Source organism: Bubalus bubalis, chromosome 6, assembly GCF_019923935.1.
Source record: "Bubalus bubalis isolate 160015118507 breed Murrah chromosome 6, NDDB_SH_1, whole genome shotgun sequence".
NCBI classification, from domain to species: domain Eukaryota; kingdom Metazoa; phylum Chordata; class Mammalia; order Artiodactyla; family Bovidae; genus Bubalus; species Bubalus bubalis.
The window spans coordinates 17,563,499-17,589,173 of record NC_059162.1 but is presented as its reverse complement, the minus strand read 5'-3'; the positions used below and the strand labels follow the sequence as shown (position 1 = coordinate 17,589,173).

The following is a 25,675-nucleotide window of genomic DNA, read 5'->3' as shown; positions in this document are numbered from 1 at the left end:
ATGCACATAACTATCTTCATTAGTCTTCATGGCAGCATGGGTAAGCAGCTACAATGAACACCCTCTAAGCTATGGGCTTCCCTGGTGGCTCAGATGGTAAAGAATCTGCCTCCAATGCTAGAGACCTGGGTTCAATCCCTGGGTTCGATACTGAGTCAGAAAGATCTCCTGGAGAAGAAAATGGCTACCTACCCCAATATTCTTGCCTGGAGAATTCCATAGACAGAGGAGCCTGGTGGGCTAAGTTCATGGGGTCACAAAGAGTCGAACACGACTGAGTGACTAACATTTTCAAGTTGTTATTGCGGCTCTATCCAGTAGAATTTATTTCTTTTCCTTTTTTTTTCTTTTCTTTTTTCCTTATCTTTCTTCCATTTTTTTTTTTTTTTTTTTTCCTTCTGGCCATACTGTGAGGGTTGCAGGACTATAGTTCCTGACCAAGATTTAAATCTGGGCCACAGCAGTGAAAGCATGAAATACTAACCAATGGGCAGCAAGGGAATTCCCAGAAGTTATTTCTTCAGATCAGATCAGATCAGTCGCTCAATCGTGTCCGACTCTTTGCGACCCCATGAATCGCAACATGCCAGGCCTCCCTGTCCATCACCAACTCCCGGAGTTCACTCAAACTCACGTCCATCGAGTCAGTGATGCCATCCAGCCATCTCATCCTCTGTCGTCCCCTTCTCCTCTTGCCCCCAATCCCTCCCAGCATCAGAGTCTTTTCCAATGAGTCAACTCTTTGCATGAGGTGGCCAAAGTACTGGAGTTTCAGCTTTAGCATCATTCCTTCCAAAGAAATCCCAAGGCTGATCTCCTTCAGAATGGACTGGTTGGATCTCCTTGCAGTCCAAGGGACTCTCAAGAGTCTTCTCCAACACCACAGTTTGAAAGCATCAATTCTTTGGCGCTCAGCCTGCTTCACAGTCCAACTCTCACATCCATATATGACCACAGGAAAAACCATAGCCTTGACTAGACGGACCTTTGTTGACAAAGTAATGTCTCTGCTTTTCAATATGCTATCTAGGTTGGTCATAACTTTCCTTCCAAGGAGTAAGCATCTTTTAATTTCATGGCTGCAGTCACCATCTGCAGTGATTTTGGAGCCCAGAAAAATAAAGTCTGACACTGTTTCCACTGTTTCCCCATCTATTTCCCATGAAGTGATGGGACCGGATGCCATGATCTTCGTTTTCTGAATGTTGAGCTTTAAGCCAACTTTTTCACTCTCCACTTTCACCTTCATCAAGAGGCTTTTGAGTTCCTCTTCACTTTCTGCCATAAGGGTGGTGTCATCTGCATATCTAAGGTTATTGACATTTCTCCCAGCAATCTTGATTCCAGCTTGTGTTTCTTCCAGTCCAGCATTTCTCATGATGTACTCTGCATATAAGTTAAATAAACAGGGTGACAATATACAGCCTTGACGAACTCTTTTTCATATTTGGAACCAGTCTGTTGTTCCATGTCCAGTTCTAACTGTTGCTTCCTGACCTGCATACAGATTTCTCAAGAGGCAGGTCAGGTGGTCTGGTATTCCCATCTCTTTCAGAATTTTCCAGTTTATGTGATCCACACAGTCAAAGGCTTTGGCATAGTCAAGAAAGCAGAAATAGATGCTTTTCTGGAATTCTCTTGCTTTTTCCATGATCCAGCGGATGTTGGCAATTTGATCTCTGGTTCCTCTGCCTTTTCTAAAACCAGCTTGAACATCAGGAAGTTCACGGTTCACATATTGCTGAAGCCTGGTTTGGAGAATTTTGAGCATTACTTTACTAGCGTGTGAGATGAGTGCAGTTGTGCAGTAGTTTGAGCATTCTTTGGCATTGCCTTTCTTTGGGATTGGAATGAAAACTGACCTTTTCCAGTCCTGTGGCCACTGCTGAGTTTTCCAAATTTGCTGACATATTGAGTGCAGCACTTTCACAGCATCATCTTTCAGGATTTGAAATAGCTCAACTGGAATTCCATCACCTCCACTAGCTTTGTTTGTAGTGATGCTTTCTAAGGCCCACTTGACTTCACATTCCAGGATGTCTGGCTCTAGGTGAGTGATCACACCATCCTGATTATCTGGGTCATGAAGATCTCTTTTGTACAGTTCTTCTGTTTATTCTTGCCATCTCTTCTTAATATCTTCTGCTTCTGCTAGGTCCATAGTTATTTCTTACTCATTTCCAATTCCAGTGTGAGTTTGCAAGGTCTTTGCTCTATTCGGTCATAAAGGGAACCAGGGTCCTTCCATTGTATGATTTTACCATCACTGAGGGCCTTGTTCTCCTCTGAATTCCAGATATAAGAAAAGGGCAATAGACTGAGTCAAGAAGAGATAGCCCTGTTTTTATTCATTGGCTTCACTCAAAATTAGTCACATGGTCCTATCTACCTTAGAAAATCAAGAAACTTAATTTATCAGTGTGCCCAGAAAAAAGAGGAAAGTAGATACTGGTGAGCTCTTCAAGCTACTGTCACAGTTTACACTTGTGGTGTTCAAAGATCTGTTTACTTCTTTTGGTTCCTATGCAGAAAACAGTCCCCAAGGAAGAAACATCATAGTTTCAGTTAATTCAAAATATAAAGCCTCTGGATGGCATGTAATTGTCTCTATCATATCTTCCTATGGCTTCTATTGGTTCATCATACTATGAAGTAAGCAGATGAACCATTTCTTCCTATTACCCAGGAACCAAGGGTGAAACAGATACAGGAAAACTAAATAGAAACTACCATTATGTCAATGGGAAGACACATAGCAGTCAGGCTTTAGTTTCCTGAAATTCAGTTCTGTGAATATTGTGAAGCCATATGACACCACCCTTGTAGCAAAAAGTGAAGAAGAACTAAAGAGCCTCTTGATGATAGTGAAGAAGAAGAGTGAAAAAGTTGGCTTAAAACTCAACATTCAGAAAACTAAGATCATGGTATGCTCCCATCACTTCAAGGCAAATAGATGGAAAAACAATGGAAACAGTAAGAGACTTTATTTTGAGGGGCTCCAAGATCACTGCAGATGGTGACCACAGCCATTAAATTGAAAGGTGCTTGCTCCTTGGAAGAAAAACTATGACCAACCTAGATAGCATGTTAAAAAGCAGAGACATCACTTTGGCAACAAAGGTCCGTCTAGTCAAAGCTATGGTTTTTCCAGTAGCCGTGTATGGAGGTGAGAGTTAGACTATAAAAAAAAGCTGAGCACCAAAGAATTGATGCTTTTGAACTGTGGTGTTGGAGAAGACTCTTGAGAGTCCCTTGGACTGCAAGGAGATCTAGCCAGTCAATCCTAAAGGAAATCAGTCCTGAATAGTCATTGGAAGGACTGATGCTGAAGCTGAAACTCCAATCCTTTGACCACCTGATGCAAAGAATTGACTCAATGGAAAAGACCCTGATCCTGGGAAAGACTGAAGGCAGGAGAAGAAGGGGATGACTGAGGATGAGATGGTTGTATGGCATCACTGACTCGATGGACATGAGTTTGAGCAAGCACCGGGAGTTGGTGATGGACAGGGAAGCCTGGTGTGCTGCAGTCATGGGGTTGCAAAGAGTCGGACACGAGCGACGGAACTGAACTGAGTCCCAACATGCAGAAGTGATAAAAGCTCTGTGTTAAGGTCTTGATTCTGCTCTCTGTAAGGAACGCCTTTTCCTTTGTTCTGCCATTGATAGGATTATTACTTTTGTATGATCAAATCTGAAGCATGCATTGTGGATTGTACAATCCTTATTAGGTAAATTTTGCAGCTCACTTTCTAGCCAAGTGTGATTTTAAGGACCTTGGAGGCATGTTTTGTTCTGTTTGAGCCTGTGGTTGCTTTGGTGATATGATTCCTGGCAAGTTTCCTAGGCTTCTATGTGCTTCCAGTCAGTTCTACATGTCAATAATGATAACCAAATTTATTTCCTTAAAAACATTCTTATGTTATTTATTTGCTTCCTTTTCAAATGCCTTTGTCAACTTACCTTGTTTGACACTATTGGAAAAATTAACTTCAGTGGGATGGCCTTAAGCTTCAATCTTGGCTGAAAATCTGAGCTTTAATTCTCTCAAAACCATTCTGTTTTATCTCTTTATATTAATATTAAGACACTTAATATATTAATTAACTCTTTATTAATAAAAAGAGATAAAACAGAATGGTCTATAAGTGTATAAGGGACTTCCCTGATAGCTCAGTTGGTAAAGAATCTGCTTGCAGTGCAGGAGACCCCGGTTCATTTCCTGGGTCGGGAAGATCCCCTGGAGAAGGGTTAGGCTGCCCACTCCAGTATTCTTGGACTTCCCTTGTGGCTCAGCTGGTAAAGAATCCATCCATATGGGAGACCTGGGTTCAGTCCCTGGTTTGGAAAGATCCCATGGAGAAGGGAAAGGCTACCCACTCCAGTATTCTGGCCTGGAGTGGACTACATTCCATGGGCTTGCAAAGAATCAGACACGACTGAGCGACTTTCACAGAAGCACGTAACTTTCCAAACCTCTAGGTTTCTAGATTTCTGGTTTCTGTCTATTCTCGTGTGTGCTTTATTGTCAGTTTATTCAAATCCTTTGTCCATTTAGAATAGTTTTTTTTTTTTCATTTTATTGTTGTTTTAAGTGTTCTTATATACTCTAGATAAAAGTCCTTAATCAGATATATGACTTACAAATAAATATTCTCTTTCATTCTTTGGGTTATCTACTCATTCTCTCAAGTGTAAGTGAAAGTGAAAGTCGTTCAGTCATGTTCAACTCTTTGCGACCTCATGGACTATACAGTCCATTGAATTCTCCAGACCAGAATACTGGAGTGAACACTTTCCCTTCTCCAGGGGATCTTCCCAACCCAGGGATCAAACACAGGTCTCCCACATTGCAGGCAGATTCTTTACCAGCTGAACCACAAGGGAAACCCTAGTACTGGAGTGGGTAGCCTATCCCTTCTCCAGTGGATCTTCCCAACCCAGAAATCAAACTGGGGTCTCCTACATTGCAGATGGATTCTTTACCAACCTTGAAAATGCAAAGGAATTTTTAAATTTTGATAAACTCAATCTATCTTTTCTTTTTTTCTTTCTAATATTGAACTTTTGGTATCATAGCTAAGAAACCATTGCCTAATTCATGGCCATGAAGATTTACATTTACATTTTTGCTAAATTTTACAGTTTTCCTACTTACATTTAGTTCTACGATCCATTTTGAATTTTTATATATATTATGAGGTAATGGTCCAACTTTATCCTTTGTTTATCCAACTTGACCTTTAACCTATAGATACTGAGTTGTCCCAGTACCATTTGTTGAAAAGACTGTTCTTTCCCCAATTGAACTGTCTTGCCAGTCTCGTCAAAATCAATCGATCATAAATGTAACAATTTGTTTCTGAACTTCTTATACTAGTGTCACAAGCCTGCACAACTGTATCTTCGTGGAAAGTTTTGAAATTGAGATGTGGGAATCCTCTTTGTGGGGGGTTCTGAGATTATTTTGCCTGTTTGGGGCCCCTTGCATTTCCATTTGAATTTTTGGATCTGCTTGTCAATTTCTGCAAAAGAGGGAGCAAGGATTCTCGTAGAAATTTTGTGAATTTGCAGATCAATTTAGGGGGTGTTACCATCTTAACAATATTAAATCTTCAAATTCATGAATGCAAAGTATCTTTTCATTTATCTTCTTGAATGTCTTTCAATCATCTTTTGTAGTTTTCAGTGTATAAGTGTTGCATGTGTTTATTTTATTCCTGTTGTTTTTTAATGCTATTGTGAAAGAAATCATTCTACTTTCACATTCAGATTATTCGTTACTTATGTAAAGACATATAACTGATTTATGCATACTGATATTGTATCCTGAAATCTCACTGAACTTGTTTATTCATTCTAATACTATTTCATGTGTGAATTCCTTAAGATTATCTACATACAGAAAACATTTTATATCTTCCTCTCCAATCTGGGCATCTTTTTATCTTACCTAATTGCCCTAGCAAGAACTTCCTCTACAATATGTAATAATTTAATAGACGTGGCAAGAATATACAACCTTGTACTATTCCCGACGTTGGTGAGAATGCATCTAGTCTTCCATCATTAAGTATGATGTTGCCTGTGGGTTTTTCATAGATGATCTTTATGAAGTTAAGAACTTATCTTTCTTTTTCAACTTGATTGAGTGTTTTTTTTTTCTTATCATGAAAGGACATTACATTTTGTCAAATGCCTACTGAAATGGTCGTGTGTTTTTTTGTCTTTATTTTATGAATATGCTGCATTGCATTGATTGATAGTATATGTTCAAACAACCTTGCATTCCAGGAATAAATTCCTCTTGCTCATGGTGTATAATCTTTCATACAGGGTAACGGATTTAGTTTGCTAGTATTTTATGGAGAATTTTTTAACCTATATCCTTAAAGAATATTTTTTTAATTTTATTTTATTTTTAAACTTTACAATATTGTATTGGTTTTGCCAAATATCGAAATGAATCCACCACAGGTATACATGTGTTCCCCATTCTGAACCCTCCTCCCTCCTCCCTCCCCATACCTTCCCTCTGGGTCGTCCCAGTGCACCAGCCCCAAGCATCCAGTATCGTGCATCAAACCTGGACTGGCGACTCGTTTCATATATGATATTATACATGTTTCAATGCCATTCTCCCAAATCATCACACCCTCTCCCTCTCCCACAGAGTCCATAAGACACTTCTATACATCAGTGTCTCTTTTGCTGTCTTGTATACAGGGTTATTGTTGCCATCTTTCTAAATTCCATATATATGCGTTAGTATACTGTATTGGTGTTTTTCTTTCTGGCTTACTTCACTCTGTATAATAGGCTCCAGTTTCATCCACCTCATTAGAACTGATTCAAATGTATTTTTTTTAATGGCTGAGTAATACTCCATTGTGTATATGTACCACAGCTTTCTTATCCATTCATCTGCTGATAGACATCTAGGTTACTTCCGTGTCCTGGCTATTATAAACAATGCTGCGATGAACATTGGGGTACACGTGTCTCTTTCCCTTCTGGTTTCCTCAGTGTGTATGCCCAGCAGTGGGATTGCTGGATCATAAGGCAGTTCTATTTCCAGTTTTTTAAGGAATCTCCACACTGTTCTCTATAGTGGCTGTACTAGTTTGCATTCCCACCAAAAGTGTAAGAGGGTTCCCTTTTCTCCACACCCTCTCCAGCATCTATTGCTTGTAGACTTTTGGATCGCAGCCATTCTGACTGGCGTGAAATGGTACCTCATAGTGGTTTTGATTTGCATTTCTCTGATAATGAGTGATGTTGAGCATCTTTTCATGTGTTTGTTAGCCATCTGTATGTCTTCTTTGGAGAAATGTCTATTTAGTTCTTTGGCCCATTTTTTGATTGGGTCATTTATTTTTCTGGAGTTGAGCTGTAGGAGTTGCTTGTATATTTTTGAGATTAGTTGTTTGTCAGTTGCTTCATTTGCTATTATTTTCTCCCATTCTGAAGGCTGTCTTTTCACCTTGCTTATAGTTTCCTTTGTTGTGCAGAAGCTTTTAAGTTTAATTAGGTCCCATTCATTTATTTTTGCTTTTATTTCCAATATTCTGGAAGGTGGGTCATAGAGGATCCTGCTGTGATGTATGTCGGAGAGTGTTTTGCCTATGTTCTCCTCTAGGAGTTTTATAGTTTCTGGTCTTACGTTTAGATCTTTAATCCATTTTGAGTTTATTTTTGTGTATGGTGTTAGAAAGTGCTCTAGTTTCATTCTTTTACAAGTGGTTGACCAGTTTTCCCAGCACCACTTGTTAAAGAGATTGTTTTTAATCCATTGTATATTCTTGCCTCCTTTGTCAAAGATAAGGTGTCCATATGTGTGTGGATTTATCTCTGGGCTTTCTATTTTTTCCATTGATCCATACTTCTGTCTTTGTGCCAGTACCATACTGTCTTGATGCCTGTGGCTTTGTAGTAGAGCCTGAAGTCAGGTAGGTTGATTCCTCCAGTTCCATTCTTCTTTCTCAAGATCGCTTTGGCTATTCGAGGTTTTTTGTATTTCCATACAAATTGTGAAATTATTTGTTCTAGCTCTGTGAAGAATGCTGTTGGTAGCTTGATAGGGATTGCATTAAGGCCACCATCACCCTTATACCAAAACCTGACAAAGATCCCACAAAAAAAGAAAACTACAGGCCAATACCACTGATGAACATAGATGCAAAAATCCTTAACAAAATTCTAGCAATCAGAATCCAACAACACATTAAAAAGATCATACACCATGACCAAGTGGGCTTTATCCCAGGGATGCAAGGATTCTTCAATATCCACAAATCAATCAATGTAATATACCACATTAGCAAATTGAAAAATAAAAATCATATGATTATCTCAATAGATGCAGAGAAAGCCTTGACAAAATTCAACATCCGTTTATGATAAAAACTCTCCAGAAAGCAGGAATAGAAGGAACTTACCTCAACATAAGAAAAGCTATATATGACAAACCCACAACAAACATTATCCTCAATGGTGAAAAATTGAAAGCATTTCCTCTAAAGTCAGGAACAAGACAAGGGTGCCCACTTTCACCATTACTATTCAACATAGTTTTGGAAGTTTTGGCCACAGCAATCAGAGCAGAAAAAGAAATAAAAGCAATCCAAGTTGGAAAAGAAGAAGTAAAACTCTCATTGTTTGCAGATGACATGATCCTCTACATAGAAAACCCTAAAGACTCCACCAGAAAATTACTAGAACTAATCAATGATAATAGTAAATTTGCAGGATATAAAATCAACACACAGAAATCCCTTGCATTCCTATACACTAATAATGAGAAAATAGAGAAATTAAGGAAACAATTCCATTCACCATTGCAATGAAAAGAATAAAATACTTAGGAATATATCTACCTAAAGAAACTAAAGACCTATATATAGAAAACTATAAAACGCTGGTGAAAGAAATCAAAGAGGACACTAATAGATGGAGAAATATACCATGTTCATGGATTGGAAGAATCAATATAGTGAAAATGAGTATATTATCCAAAGCAATTTATAGATTCAATGCAATCCCTATGAAGAAATATTTATTTCTTCCCTTGTGATGTCATTTCTGGTAATAAGCTTTGTATAATGAGCTGGCAAATGACCATTTATTTTCTACATTTTAAAATTATTTTTAATTATGATAAAATACACATAATATTGGAGAAGGCAATGGCACCCCACTCCAGTGTTCTTGCCTGGAAAATCCTATGGATGGAGGAGCCTGGTAGGCTGAAATCCATGGGGTCACGAAGAGTCAGACACGACTGAGTAACTTCCCTTTCACTTTTCACATTCATACATTGGAGAAGGAAATGGCAACCCGCTCCAGTGTTCTTGCCTGGAGAATCCCAGGGACGAGGGAACCTGGTGGGCTGCCGTCTATGGGGTCACACAGAGTCGGACATGACTGAAGTGACTTAGCAGCAGCAGCACATATAACATTAAATATTTCCTCTTAAACAATTTTAAAGGTGCAATTATATGGTATTAAGTCCTTCTATTCTGTTTTCTACAAAAGTTCATGAAAGAGTTATGCTAATTGTAATATAAATATTAGGTAGACTTTGACAGTGCAGCTATCTGGACCAAGGTTTTCCTCTTTGGACATTTTTTTCCCATTATTAATGTTATCCCTTTATTTGCTACAGATATTCAGATTTTCTACACTTTCATGAATGTATTTCCATACTTTGCATCTTACTTGGAATTTATCCATTTCATCTATGTTTTCTAATTTGTAAGTGTTCATGGTCAGTGCTCAGAGTATTCTCTTATAGTCCTTATATTTCTTTAAGATCAGCAGTGTTGTCTCCTCCTTTTTGCTGATTTCAAAAACCTGATCCTTCTATCTTTGTGTCTTGACCAGTATCCCCATGGGTTGTCAATTTTTTTGATTCTTTCAAAGAACCAATGTATTATTTTTATTTCTTCTTTTGTTTTTCTATTTTTAAATTCATTTATTTCTGTTCTAGTGTATATTATTTTGACTTTTCTCTTTGTTGTTCTTTGCCTTAAAGTTCTATAAGGTTTGAGATTTTTCATCACTTTTAATATAGATATTTCCAGCCATAAATATCTCTTTATGTACAACATTATGTGTATCGCACAAGATTTTGTATGTTGTATTTTCCTTTTCATTCCCGCCAAATCATTTTCTAATTTTACTTGTTATTTCTTCTTTGAGCAATTGATTGTTTGGAATGTGTTGCTGAACCTATGGAACTCATAGAAGCAGAGTAGAACCATGGTTAACAGGGACTGAGGGATGCGACAAAAGTGGAGATGTTTGGCAAAGAGAGTAAATCTTCAGTTATAAGATGAAGAAGCCCTGAGAGTCTAACATACAGTGTTGTGCACTTGAAACTTGCTGACAAAGAAGACCTTAAGCATTCTGACCATACACATAAGCACACACGTACACACAAACACACACACACTCTTAAATGGTTATTATTGAGGTGACTTATAAGTAAATTGATAGTGGTAATCATTGCACAAAATATGTATAGGTCAAATCATCACATTATACACTGTAAATATATACAATTTTTTTCCATTTTTTAATTTTTTATTTTAATTGGAGGCTAATTACTTTACAATATTGTGGTGGTTTTTGCCATACATTGACATGAATCAGCCACGTGTGTACATGTGTTCCCCATCCTGAACCCCCCTCCCTCCTCCGTCCCCATCCCATCCCTCAGGGTCATGCCACTGCACCAGGCCTGAGAACCCTGACTCATGCATCAAACCTGGACTGGCAATCTATTTCACATGTGATAATACACATGTTTCAATGCTATTCTCTCAAATCATCCCACCCTCGCCTTCTCCCAGAGTCCAACAGTCTGTGTCTCTTTTGCTGTCTCGCATATAGGGTCATTGTTACCATCTTTCTAAATTCCATATATATGTGTTAGTATACTGTATTGGTGTTTTTCTTTCTGACTTACTTCACTCTGTATAATAGGCTTCAATTTCATCCACCTCATTAGGACTGATTCAAATGCATTCTTTTTAATAGCTGAGTAATACTCCATTGTGTATATGTACCACAGAGTTCTTATCCATTTGTCTGCTGATGGACAACTAGGTTGCTTCCATATCCTGGCTATTATAAACAGTGTTGTGATGAACATTGGGGTGCACACGTCTCTTTCCCTTCTGGTTTCCTCAGTGTGTATGCCCAGCAGTGGGATTGCTGGATCATAAGGCAGTTCTATTTCCAGTTTTTTAAGGAATCTCCACACTGTTCTCTATAGTGGCTGTACTAGTTTGCATTCCCACCAAAAGTGTAAGAGGGCTCCCTTTTCTCCACACCCTCTCCAGCATCTATTGCTTGTAGACTTTTGGATCGCAGCCATTCTGACTGGCGTGAAATGGTACCTCACTGTGGTTTTGATTTGCATTTCTCTGATAATGAGTGATGTTGAGCATCTTTTCATGTGTTTGTTAGCCATCTGTATGTCTTCTTTGGAGAAATGTCTGTTTAGTTCTTTGGCCCATTTTTTTTTTATTGGGTTGCGTATTTTTCTGGAATTGAGCTGCAGGAGTTGCTTATATATTTTTGAGATTAATTATTTCTCAATCGCTTCATTTGCTATTATTTTCTCCCATTCTGAAGGCTGTCTTTTCACCTTGCTTATAGTTTCCTTTGTTGTGCAAAAGCTTTTAAGTTTAATTACGTCCCATTTGTTTATTTTTACTTTTATTTCCATTACTCTGGGAGGTGGGTCATAGTGAATCCTGCTATGATTTATGTCAGAGAGAGTTTTCCTCTAGGAGTTGTATATTTTATGCTCTTACATTTATATCTTTAATCCATTTTGAGTTTATTTTTATGTATGGTGTTAGAAAGTGTTCTAGTTTCATTCTTTTACAAGCAGTTGACCAGTTTTCCCAGCACCACTTGTTAAAGAGATTGTCTTTTCTCCATTGTATATTCTTGCCTCCTTTGTCAAAGATAAGGTGTCCATAGGTGCATGGATTTACCTCTGGGCTTTCTATTTTGTTCCATTGATCTATGTTTCTGTCTTTATGCCAGTACCATACTGTCTTGATGACTGTGGCTTTCTAGTGTAGCCTGACATCAATAAATATATACAATTTAAACTGTCAATTATATCTCAACTAAGTTAGAGGGGGAAAAATGAAAGAATAACCACCATAGAGTAACAAAGTTTGAAAATTTCTGTGTTCCTTCTCCTCTTTACCTCTGTTAGGCTCTGATACTATTCTCTGAGAGAGCTTCACTCATCCATTATTCTCTGTGGGCCTGGTGTCCATCTCATAGCAGTTGTATCCTTTTATTTATCTGTACTGACCACATCTGGAATGGGTAGTGTGGAAGGTGGGGAAAGGAGTCCTGGAAAGTTATTTTTATTCTTGAAAAGTCAAAGTCATTTTAGTTTTGGTACATAGTATATTTAGCTATCAATTCCCTCAAAAACATATTAGACACCCAATAGGTTTCACTCCTTCAATCATTTCTATGTTTTAGGGACCACACTTAGGTCCTTTCCTAGAAGTAATTTTGTGGCTTGATTTATTTTGCATTCTTTCCTTCTGAACATAATAGAGCTACCACGAGGCTCCCTGCACACAGATGGAAAGACTACAACTTATTTATCTTTTCTCTCTTGTTACAGTCAACTGAAAGTGGATCTAAAGTTCACAACCACTTCTAATCTCATCTCTTCTTTGGAGCTTACAAGTGGTGCATTTTTCTAATTCAACAAAGTTTTGAATTTCTGTGCTATGTTTTTTTTCTTTTCATTTCTGACCTGCAAGCTAAACAATTATTTTCTGAACATAAGTTCACTGAAATACCCTGGTGAACACAACAAGCTAACAACATTCAGTTTGCCTCCCAAGTTACCTATATAGCAAAGATTCTTCCATTGACTCTCATGTGTCACCACATTTATATTTTTGAGTGTCAGTTTTCTTGCCAACCTATTCCAGACTCTTAAGCCATGGCCACATATTTAAGATTTGTTACAATAACACCTTACCTCTAGGAACTAATTTCTGTGTCAGGTCAAATAACACTAGCTACAGAAGAGACAACTCCCAGATATTGGTGCTTCCCCCACCACACACACACAAGTCATAGTCTGATGAGGGTTGAGCAGTCACGGACTCTTTCTCCATCTTCAGTTCTATTATCATAGAATCCTTTAATTCTAGCTTTATGAGTGAAGAATGTAGATAAAGAAACGTCCTTTTAATCTTAAGTATATTTAGGCATAGTATGATTTAACACAAAGCCTTTATCACTTTTAAAAATAGTATCCTATTCATCAGTGTGTGTGTGAGTGTGTGGTCTGACTTAACTATTCTCTAAGTGGAAGCTTAGAGCCACAAAAAAGATACGCTTAAAGAAAATAACCCTCATTTCCCAGCTTACTTGATACTAGGCTAAGCACTTAGAAAAGAAAGGTACAGAGAAACAGTAATTTTACAAATCTAAACATTGAAAAACCAGTGTATTCTTCAATAAAAAAGTAATCTCAGAGGTGAAAAAGTATAGACAGACCATGGATTAGTTGTTGGAGAAAGAAGAGCAGGTGGTACACATGGAGAGGAGACAGCACTTTGTCTGGTAAAGATCTTTTTTTTTTAATTTCTCTTTCTTCTCTACTACTTATGTTTTTAAAACCACTATAATCTTATGCAAAAATATTCCAGTAATTAGCCCAAATTCTATATTTGCAATATCACATTAAAAATAAGGTTAATGAAGAAGAAAAAGAACAACAAATTAGGAAAGAGTAACAGAGTTTGAGAATTTCTTTCTGTTTGCTATACTAATTATGTTTGAGCCAGTGTCCTGCTGGAACAGGTATGGTGTGATGCTGATGATAGTAGTGATGCTGGTAATGACTAAGACAATGATGATTTACTGCCTCGCTAAGTGCTAACTCTGCGTCTAGCAATGTGCCAACTAAACTAAACACATTCATTTAATTTGTATGCCCCAGATGAGTGAGCAATATATCTAAGATTTTCCCCACTTTTTAGTAAAGAAGCAAAAATCTTGAGGAGTTTAAAATTTCTCAAATCAATCAATCTTCAATTAAGTAATATGGATTAGAAATTATATAAATATAACCTATTATGTCACTCAAAATTCAGGCAACAATGATTGTGAGATCCTGAACCTTGATATCAAAGAAGAATACAAATAAACCACAACAATTATATAGTATTGTTAAAAGCAACTTTTAAAATAAAGAAAGCATTTTAACATCACACAAAGGAATTCTACTTTATTCAGGACGTAGAGGATAAGTAACAATTTCCCAGCCTGTAGAAACCCCTGCCCAGATGACAGACACAGAAGACAGTGAGAGAATCCTCTGATGGGACCCAGGAGAAGAGCTGCTGTTCTTCCTTCTGAAGCTTTGTGATGCTTTCTTGGGCACTTCCAAGAGCAAAGCAGTATAGCAACCTCAGAAAGGAAACCTCTAGCTGTCTGAAATCGCCACAGGCATATTGCTGGCTGAAGGATGGAGAAGCTCCTTCTGTATCCATGATGGGATTTGAAGAGAAGGCAAAGGTAGAGCTGTGGAGCTAGGTGAGTCAACTGTCCTTATCCTTTCCTGATCCAGATAAAAGCTGATGTTGTTACTTGCACTTGGGTGGGCACTTCTCTTGGCATTGTTGGGGAGGTGGCACAGGAGGGCATTTCTGCTGGCACTGAGGAGGTGGGCATGGCTCAGGGCACTTTGGAGGTGGGCATGGCTCAGGGCACTTTGGAGGTGGGCAAGGCTCAGGGCATTTCGGTGGGCACACTACTGGAGGTGGCTGGCAGGGCTGCTTGCACTGCTGCTGCTGCTGAGACATCTTTCTGGAATCTTAGAATCTGAAAGAAATTACATGACAGTGTTCACAAGAAGGAATTCATAAAGAAGGACATGGCAAAAATTATGTAATACCATCAGCTAGGAGCCAATCTCTAAGAATGTGCTTTAATTTCTTTAATCCCGTTTAATGAATTTCTGGCTTCTCTTGCTCTCTTAGGAAATTGTTTCATCAGCCTAGAGAAAACCTTCTCTTTGCTCATACAAATTTTCTAAAGAAAATATGTTTGTTTGAAAGAAAACAGCAGTAGTTGTTTTGTTTATTTTTTTAATTAAAACATCTTTAAAAAAAAGTTCATCACAAGTTCTAAAATCTGGGGCAAGCTCATAAGCAATTCCTATCTTCATGATCTCTCATAAGGTCCCAGCAGTATGACTTGTGTACAGAGCAAAGGGCCACCAGGAAGGATACAAGGGCCTCATACTTTCTAGGATAAATGCCTCTGAAATCACCACCACAGAAGGACACCAAAATGATATCAAAAAAGGAAAAAATACTTTCTTCTTTACCTCTTAATGTCAACGATTTCCTATTAACTTCTTTTTCAATAGGGAAATTCAAACTGTCTACCAGAAACCTAATAAATATAGCATACAAATTCCAAGTTCCCATCCACTAAGGAGCATTAAACACTTGATCATAACTTTGGACCCACCAAATTTGCTGCCTCCAGAATAAATTCAATATTCGGGAGCCCAAGAACAAAGTAGAACTGAAGAATCAGACTCACCAGGTTCTCCAAAGTCTATCAGGACTTGAGTAGCAGGAGGATGGCAGTGATGCAGCAGAGGGCCTTTTTATTGGGGCTTGCTGCCCCACCCAGGGGGAAGTTGAGCTGCCAAAATGGGCCTGGTTCAGTCATTTCCCAACCAAAATGCAAATCCATCCATAACTGGCTTGACAGGGACTCCGAAAAGAGGATATGCCCTCCTCCAGGATCTCCTCACTGGACTATGTTCTTATGACTCACAGTCTCTGCTTAGCTCTTAATTTCAGGAATTTATGACAGAAGGATTTGCAGGGATTGTCGGGGGTTGTTTTCTAACTTGTCATCAAGGGATCCTTTTCTTGATCAGAGGATATGCTCTTCTCTCTCTTTCACCTTCCTTGAATTATAAAACTGTTTGTTTTGTCCACTTGAACTGGTTGCCATTCTATCTACATATTGGGTTGCAAAGGGCCTGGTTACCTGGGACACTTTTCTCTCTACCTCAGACTCTTCTTATGATGCATTTCCCTTTGATCCCTGGCCTGCTAATCTAAAGTCTTCTTGCTTCTAAAATAAACTGAGGGCAGGTTGCAGGTCATCTCACCAGCCTTCCCATCATGATAGATAGACACCTTCAGTAAAGTGGTAACCCTCTAGGGTCCTCCTTTCACTGCTTTGCTACATGGAATATAGGACATCAAGATTCTTGTGACCTTTATAAATCTGTCTCACCTTGAATCACAGGAAATTCACTACAAGTGTAGCATCACCTACTGTAATTCAGATATTGTGGCAGCTCAGACCTTAGACCTATGATAGAAAGCAAGCTTTTTGCTCATAACTCCCCAACATGACCCATCACCTGCTCCTACATAACTTCTCCAACTGATCTCTTTTTATTTCTTCAACTTTTGAGAAATTTCCAAGGATTGTTCAAATTTTCCTGCCTCTTTGAAATTATTGAAAAACCCAATCTAAAATGCAATGCTATTCAAATGGCTACTTTTTAATATATTTACTATTTATTAATTATTGAAACACATGTTTCTCCATCAAATCTAGTGGTAGATTTGAGAAAAAAATTTGAAATCACTTTATTAATAATTCAGTGATTGAAGTTCATTGTCATTCATATAAAATTTTTAGTTATTAATAATAATTTTATGATAATTTTAACCTTTACATTTTCCATATTGGTCACAGTGGAATATATGTGAAATAAACTTATTTTCACTCTTTCTTTTTTTGCCTGTTTATTTTTAAATTTTTTCTATTTTTTTCAATTTTTATTTTATACTAGAGTATAACCAATTAACAAGTGTTGTGACAGTTTCAGGTGGACAGCAAAGAGACCCAGCCATATATATACATGTATCCATTCTCCCCCAAACTCACCCTTCCAGGCTGCCACATAACATTGATCTGCTCTACTTTTTTTTGTACAATTTGCCAGTTTGCTGGGAAGAAAGTTTGATGGTTAATTTATAGATCGACTTGATTGGCACAGGATATCCAGATATTTGGTCAAACATTATTCTGGATTTTTCTCAAAGGATGCTTTTTGTTGGGGATAAGATTTATCAGTGGCCTGAGTAAAGGAAGTTGCCTTCTAAAATGTGGGTAGTCCTCATTGAAAGCCTGAATAGAACAAGGCTGACCCTCCTTCAGGTAGGAGATGCAGCAATGGACTTCCAGCAAGTTTTCAGCTCTACAAACTTCAAATTCTCCAGAATTCATAATCCCTCTCTCTACTATATCTGTGTGTGTGTGTGTGTGTGTGTATATATATATATATATACATAATTTGAATATTTCATCTGCCATTTTATGTAGATGACTGACTATGGAAAATTAAATTAAAAATTCCAAAAGTTAGCATAAAGAAAATTTAAAATATTAATATTATATGATACTTGTGATGTGTAATTAGGACAAATAAAATGAACTTTTAAGGAATGACTGAAGTTGAGAAAACAATGCCCTAGTATGTTCTCCAACCCTGGAAAAGATTTTATTTGTGCTTTTCACAGATTTAGCAGTCAACAGTTCTTCTATAGTTCCTATCTTCTATCCTGGACGTGAGTTATACTCTTTTCTGTGCTGTCCCCTTGGGCACTGAAGCTGTGTCTTGTGAGCCGTGGCTGGTGAAGGGGCCCTGTCTGATTTAGGAATAAATTTACAATGCTAGCTTTATGTTACTGTAGAATGTGCAAATATATTCTTAATGAATCAGGATGTCCCATCTCATCTGAACCAAACACTTCCTTAGACTGCTATCATGTTCTTAAAATTCTTTTGTCAGGATTTAAAACTCTTTTATTCCATAAGTATCAGATTTGAATTCTGTGAGAGGAAAAATAAATATAAAATACCATTTAAGATATAAATAATAGAGAGTTAGGTTTGGGAGAGATAAGAGGGTCAGAGCACTAAAGTTCTGAAATCTAGGTGAAATATGAACTTAGGACTGATCTGATACATTTGCTTTCGTCAACTCTTTCCAAACATGCTTTTGATCTTTAAAAGACAGTGATTTTAAAATTCTGTTTCAATTTGCTTATTCTCTGTCTTCTCCTTCAACCCTCTAGACCCCTTATCTGGCTATATTACCCTTCACTCCCAATGTATACCTCTTAACTGTCCAACACGGTACATTGACAGGTTGTCAATGCTTTTAAAAATAACTTTTAATGTTCTTTTTAAAAAACTTTTAAATTCTTCCTGCAGTCAGTAGGAAAAATTTGTCAACTAACTTGTCTTGGTCAAATAATCAGGAAGCTTTACAAGAACGTGACTTTGTAATGTGAAAGGAGGAAGAAGTGGAGAATGAGAAAGAAGAGGAAAGACACTTGAAACATCTGAAACAGTCACCAGAAATTATGTTCCAGAAGCTGGGACATAGCATATTCCTCTAGCTCAGCAACATCTTCACTGTAGTTTTTAAATATAATGATGAATAGTTGTAAAAATGAAACTACATCACAATATATATAATCAGGAAAGCATAAATCTGTTCAAAAAAAAGAGTACTATTTAAACTCCAAGAAATAACAACTGCTTATATTTTTGCTGTATTTAGTGTTAGAGTTTTTTATTTTTCATAAACCCACACACATGCATGTATGTCTATAAAGGTTATTGATTTGAGATCTTTCCTCTTTTGTAATATGGATGTTTCCAGCCATAAATTTCTCTGTTTTTATTTTGCACTACATGTATCATTAAAGTTATTGTATGCTGTTTTAATTTCTCCTAAAGTATGTTCTAATTTTATTTATTATTTCTCGTTCAACCCATTGGTTATTTAGAAATGTGTTGCCAAACTCAAAGAACTCACAGAAACAGAGGGCAAAATGGTGGTTAGCAGGCACTGAGGGGTGGGGCAAAAGTGGAGATCCTAGGGAACGGCAACACCCCTTCAGTCATAGGATGAATAAGCTCTGGAAGTCTGATGTACAGCACAGTGACTCTAGTTAATAACACTGTTTTGTACTTGCAACTTGCTAAAACAGTAAACCCTAAGCATTCTCGCCACACACCCACACACCCACACGCTTAATGGTTATTATTGAGGTGATTAATGTATTAAGTAACCCAATGGTGGTAAACGCACAAAATGCACATATGTCAAATCACCACATTATACACAGTGAAGTGAAGTGAAAGTCACTCAGTTGTGTCCGACTCTTTGCGACCCCAAGGACTGTGGCCCACCAGGCTCCTCTGTCCTTGGAATTCTCCAGGCAAGAATACTGGCGTGAGCTGCCATGGTCTCCATACATGGTGAAGATATACAATGTAATATCTTAGTTATGCCTTAATAAAACTGGGGCCAGGGGAGGTGAAAGAATAATGACCAGACAACAGAATAACAAAGCTTGGGAATCTCTGTGTTCCTTTTCCTCCTTGCTCTATTAGGCTCTGATACTAGTCTCTGAGAGAACTTCCCTCATCCGTTCTTCTCTATGGACCTTGTAACTATCTCAGCAGTTATTTCCTTTCAGTTGCTGTACTGACCACATCCGAAATGGGTAGTGTGGCAAGTGGGGAAAGGAGAGCTAGAAAGTGGTTTCTGTTCCTGAAAAGTCAGTCTTTTTAGTTTTGGGGCATAGTTTATTTACTCATCAATTTCCTCAAAAAGTTATTAAACATCTGATATATTTCATTTCTCCAATCATTCTATGTTCTAGGGACCACACTCAGCTCCCTTTCTAGAAGTAACTTTGTGGCTTCATTTATTTTGCTGCCTTTTCACCTGAACATAATAGAGCTGTTAGGCAGGAAGTTAGGCATGAACAACTAGGGGTGGCCTAGGGTAAAAGGAGGAAAGCTGATCTCTAAACCCCATCCCTGCTGCTGCTGCTGCTAGGTCGCTTCAGTCGTGTCCAACTCTGTGCAACCCCATAGACGGCAGCCCACCAGACTCCCCCGTCCCTGGGATTCTCCAGGCAAGAACGCTGGAGTGGGTTGCCATTTCCTTCTCTAATGCATGAAAATGAAAAGTGAAAGTGAAGTCGCTCAGTTGTATCCGACTGGTAGCGACCCCATTAACTGTAGCCCACCAGGCTCTTCCATCCATGGGATTTTCCAGGCAAGAGTATTGGAGTGGGGTGCCAAAACCCCATCCCAGACATGCCCAAAGGAGCTCACAGATATGCTACAAAATAACCACAGAGATTTTACCAACTCCTGCACATGCCCTAGGCACACAGTGGATACAAACTAACCACAGGGCCTTCCTCAAGTAACCTCAGGCAGCTAGGAGCCTATTAAGGATTCATATATATTCTATGGGGATATACACCTGACTATAACAGACTGACCAGACCATTCTGAAGGAGATCAGCCCTGGGATTTCTTTGGAAGGAATGATGCTAAAGCTGAAACTCCAGTACTTTGGCCACCTCATGCGAAGAGTTGACTCTTTGGAAACGACTCTGATGCTGGGAGGGATTGGGGGCAGGAGGAGAAGGGGACGACAGAGGATGAGATGGCTGGATGGCATCACCGACTCGATGGATGTGAGTCTGAGTGAACTCCGGGAGTTGGTGACGGACAGGGAGGCCTGGCGTGCTGCGATTCATGGGGTCGCAAATAGTCAGACACAACTGAGCAACTGAACTGAACTGAACTGACTGATAACAGACTGAATTATGGGAAGACATACACAACAGAGCCTGTTGTTATGTAACTTGAAACTGTCTCTAGACCTTGAGTGTATGTCCATTTACATTCCCTTTCTTGATTGGTAGCAGGTACAAGGCCCACTTAGCCCAGGGCACAACCAGAAAGGAAAATAGGGGAATTACAAAAAGGGGGAAGCCAAGAGGAATAGTTATGATAACTCTTTCAGAATGGGTCTGCTCGCATGTCTTGGGAGTGTCTGTTTAATAAAAGATTTGTTTGCATAAGCTATAACTGAACTGTAATTTGTCTGTTTTAACTCTTCAGTCTACTATTCCACAGTTCCCTGATACACAGGTAGAAAGACTACAACTTCTTTCTCTTTTTCTGTTATTATAGTCAACTGGAGGTGGATGTAAAATTCAAAACTGCTTCTAATCTCATCTCTTTGTCTTTGGGCTTTACAAGTGGTGAGTTTTCTAATTCAACAAGCTTTTGACTATCTAAGCTATAATTTTTTTCATTTTTTTTTATTCTGGCCTGCAAATCAGACAATTATTTCCTGAACATATGTCTATCAAAACACCCTGGTAAATTCAACAAGTAACCAACGTATGCTTAATCACCTAAGTTACCATGGACAATCATTATTTCAAGTGTTTTGCCATTGAATAACATGCATCACCATATTTGTGGGTTCCAATACCAGTTACCTTGCCAACCATCCCCTGTCTCTAAGTCAATGCCATAATTTTAAGATTTATTACAGGAGCATCCCACCTCAGAGAACGGATTTCTGTGTCAGGTCAAATTACACTAGCTACAGTAGAGACAGGTTCAGAATATCTGTGTTTATTTCTCACACATGTCATAGTCTGCTGAGGATTGAGCAGGAATCTGGGAATCTTTTTCCATCTGCAGCTCTATTATCTTAGAGTCATTTACTTCTAGATTTGTAAGTGAAGAATGTAGGAGACAAAGATCGTCTTGCTTTTGTATATATTTAGGCACAATATGATTTAATGTGAAAACTTTTAAAAATAACACTGTTTTTAAGAATAATACTGGTGCTTGCGTGTGCCTGTTGTATGTTTGTCTGTGTGCATATGATCTGAATTAACTCTTCTGTTGCTGGGCACTTATGACCAAAATGCTTAAAGAGCATATCCCTTTTCACAGCTTATTGACCAGTAAGCTAAGCACTTAGAAAACAAGGTACCTAGCAACAGTGACTTTGTAAATCTACGTAAACATTGCGACCTCAATGTTCTTTAAAGGTGGGGTCAAAACAATCAGGAAAGTAATTGCAGAGGTGAAAAAATATAAAACAACCTTGAGGTTGATAAGTTTTTCGATCAAGAGGAGCTGATTTTACACATGGAGATGACGTGCCACCTTGTCTGGTAAGGACTGTTTTAATTTCCCATTCTCCTGTACTACCCGTGTCTTCAGAACTACTTTAATTTTATGCAGAATATTTCACTAATTTGCAAAGGATGTTTGCCTGTATTATCACATTAAAATAAGGTTAAATTATAAAAGGAAAAGAACAGAATATGAAAGGGTAATAGAGTTTAAGAAGCTTCTTGCTTTCTAGCTACGTGTGCACCACTTCGCTGCTGTAGTCGCCCTGGTGGTGCTGGTGATGCTGATGGTGACAGGTGCTGATGCACAGTGCTGATCTGCTGCTTCACCAAGCTCTATTCATGTGTTTGTTTAGTTGGCATTGTGCCAAGTAAATTACAACGTTCATGTAAGTTTTATGCCTCAGACAAGTTTGCAATGCAATTTTGATTTTCCTCACATTTTAGCAAAGGGACTGAAATCCTGAGGAATTGCATAAATTGTTCCTCAAATCAATCAAGAAGTGATAATTAAGAAAATGGGGTGGGATTTTAAATTATATAGAAATAATCTTTTCTATGACTCAAAATTTAGACAACTCTGTTTATGAGAGCCTAAACCTTGGCATCAAAGAAAGATAGGAACAAACCAAGATGATGATATGGTATTACTAAAAGCAGGTTTTAAAAGAAAGAAAACATTTTTTTAACATCACACAAAGGAACTGTAGTTTATTCAGGAGTGGAGGATAAGTAACAATTGCCCAGCTGGTAGAAACCCCTGCCCAGGTGATGGAGAGACACAGAAGACAGTGAGTGAATTCCCTGATGACATCCGGGAGGAGAGCTGTTGCTCTTCCCTCTGAAGAGCTGTGATGCTTGCTCAGCTGTACTCCCAGAGGGAAGTGGTGTAGCAGCCTCAGGAAGGAAACCTCTGGCTGTCAGAAATCGCCACAGGCATATTGCTGGCTGAAGGGTGTAGAAGCTTCTTCTGTATTCATGATAGGCTTTGAAGAGAAGATGAAGGTGGACCTGTGGAGCTAGGTGAGTCTACTGTCTTTATCCTTTTCTGATCTGGATAAAAGCTGATGCTGTTACTTGCACTTGGGTGGGCACTTCTCTTGGCATTGTTGGGGAGGTGGCACAGGAGGGCATTTCTGCTGGCACTTTGGAGGTGGGCAAGGCTCAGGGCACTTTGGAGGTGGGCAGGGCTCAGGGCACTTGGGTGGGCACACTACTGGAGGTGGCTGGCAGGGCTGCTTGCACTGCTGCTGCTGCTGAGACATCTTTCTGGAGTCTTAGAATCTGAAAGAAATTACATGACAGTGTTCACAAGAAGGGACTGCTACAGAAGGACATGGCAAAAATTGTGTAATACCATCTGATAGTATCTGGACTCTAAGAATGTGCTTTAATCTCTTTAATGCCTTTTAATGAGTTTCTGGCTTCCCTCTCCCTTTTAGGAAATTGTATCATCAGCCCAGAGAAAACCTTCCCTTTTCTCATATAATTTTTCCAAAGGAAATATCTTGGTTTTTAAAGAACAAAGCAATGGCTTTTGGGTTCGTTTTATGAAAACAACATCTTCAAAAAAGGCTATCACGTGTTCTAAAATCCTAGGCAAGCTCACAAGCAATTCCTATCTTCATTATCTCTCATGAGGTCCCAGCAGTATGACTTGTATAACAGAGCAAAGGGCCACCAGGAAGGATACAAGGGCCTCATACTTTCTAGGATAAATGCCTCTGAAATCACAACAAAGGGACAGCAAAATGATATCAATAAAGGAAAAAATACTTTCTTCTTTACCTCTTAATGTCAAAGACTTCTTATTAATGTCTTTTTCAATAGAAGAATTCAATCTCTGTACCAGAAACCTAATAGATACAGCATACGATTTTGCCCAAATTCCAAGTTCCCATCCAGTAAGTACTATTAAACCCATGATTATAACTTTGAACCCATGAAATTTGCTGTCTCCAGCATAAGTTCAACATCCAGGAGCCCAAGAACAAAGCAGAACTGAAGAATCAGACTCACCAGGTTCTCCACAGTCTATCGGGAGTTGAGTAGCAGGAGAATGGTGGTGGTGTAGCAGAGGGCCTCTTTATTGGGGCTTGCTGCCCCTCCCAGGGGGGAGTGGAGCTGCCAAAACTTGCTGATCCAATCATTTCCCAACCAAAATGCAAATCCATCCATAACTGACTTGGTAGGGACTACAAAATCAGGAAATGTCCTACTCCACGATCTCTTCACTGGATTATGTTCTCATGACTCATAGTCCCTACCTTAGCGCTCAGTTACAGCAGTTTAGGGCAGTGGAAGGATTTGTGGAGTTCTCTAACTTGTAATCAAAGCCTCTCTTTCTTGTTCGGGGATGAAGACCCTTTGATATCTTTCATGTTCTGTGAATTATAAAACTGTTTGCCTTGTTCCACTTGAACTGGTTGCCATTTTGCAGTACATAGTGGGTTGCGAAGAGCCTAGCTACTTGGTGACACCTTTCTCTTTACTTCAAGTTCTTACAGTGCTTTTCCCCTTGATCCATGACCTGCTAATCTAAGTTTCCTTTCTTCTAAATTGACTGAGTGCAGGTTGAAGATCATCTCACCAACCTTCCCATCTTGATACTTAGACACATTCAGTAAAGTGGTGACATCTAGGGTCCTCCTTTCACTGCTTTGCTCCTTCAAATAATGAACATCAACCAAGCAGATTCCTATGCCCAGATATTTGGTCAAATATTATTCTGGGTGTTACTCTAAGAATGTTTTTGAATGAGATTAATATTCATCAGTGGACTGAGTAAAGGAGGTTGCCTCTGTAAGGTGGATAAGCCTCAAACAATCCACCGAAAGCCTAAATAGAACAACATCTGACCCTCCTGCAGGTAAGAGACAATTCCCCTGCTTGATGGACTTCCACCAGGGTTTTTGGATCTGCAGATTTTGAAGTTACCAGTCTTCATCATCTCTCTCCCCTTTTCACTCTCTCTCTCTAGGGAAGTATGGGCTTCCCTGGTAATACTAGTGGTAAAGAACCCATCTGCTAATGCAGGAAACATAAGAGACACGGGTTCAACCCCTGGGTCGGGAAGATCTCCTGGAGAAGGAAATGGTTATCACTGCAGTCTAGTATCCTTACCTGGAGAATCCCATGGAAAGAGGAGCCTGGCAGGCTACAGTCCATAGGGTCACAAAGAGTCAGACCAGACGGAAGCGACTTAGCCTGCATGCACGTGTGGGTATATACATGTATATATCTGCCATTTCATGCACAGTATTGCCTATGACCTATTAAATTAAAAAAATTTTAAAGTTAGTTTAAAGTGAATTTAAAATAACGTTTTAATATTATGATATATGTGGTGTGTAATTATGAGAAATATAATGAGCCTTTAGAAAGTGACTAATATTTGGGAAGCAATGCCTTATTATGTTCTTAAATTCTATCAAAAGATTTCATTTCTGCCCTTTTAGTCTTGGGTATAAACTATCCTCTGTCCCCTTGGGCTTGAAGCTTTTTGTTACGGGCCTTGGCTGCTGAGGGGCCCTGTCTGGTTTACAAAAAAAGTTACAGTGCTGGCTATGGTACTGTAGAATGTGGGAGCATATTTT

General features: G+C 38.7%; 1 protein-coding gene and 1 long non-coding RNA gene across 2 annotated transcripts; both read right to left on the bottom strand.

Annotated features, from left to right (window-relative positions):
- Positions 1-14,259: 14,259 nt before the first annotated feature.
- On the bottom strand, positions 14,260-15,770 carry LOC102415099 (small proline-rich protein 2E-like). Its single transcript, XM_025287820.2, has 2 exons — positions 15,613-15,770; positions 14,260-14,883 (listed from the first exon to the last, which is right to left on the bottom strand). Exon 2 carries the CDS (start codon positions 14,862-14,864, stop codon positions 14,646-14,648), a length of 219 nt encoding a protein of 72 aa, XP_025143605.1. The 5' UTR covers positions 14,865-14,883; positions 15,613-15,770; the 3' UTR covers positions 14,260-14,645.
- A 6,989-nt stretch (positions 15,771-22,759) lies between these two features.
- On the bottom strand, positions 22,760-24,302 carry LOC102415331. The gene is made up of 2 exons (XR_328947.3): positions 24,099-24,302; positions 22,760-23,363 (listed from the first exon to the last, which is right to left on the bottom strand). It is a non-coding gene; the product is annotated as an uncharacterized LOC102415331 (long non-coding RNA).
- Positions 24,303-25,675: the final 1,373 nt, after the last annotated feature.

Excerpts from the sequence above, each read along its gene's own strand:
- LOC102415099 (XM_025287820.2), bottom strand. The coding sequence starts at position 14,864 with ATGTCTCAGCAGCAGCAGCAGTGCAAGCAGCCCTGCCAGCCACCTCCA.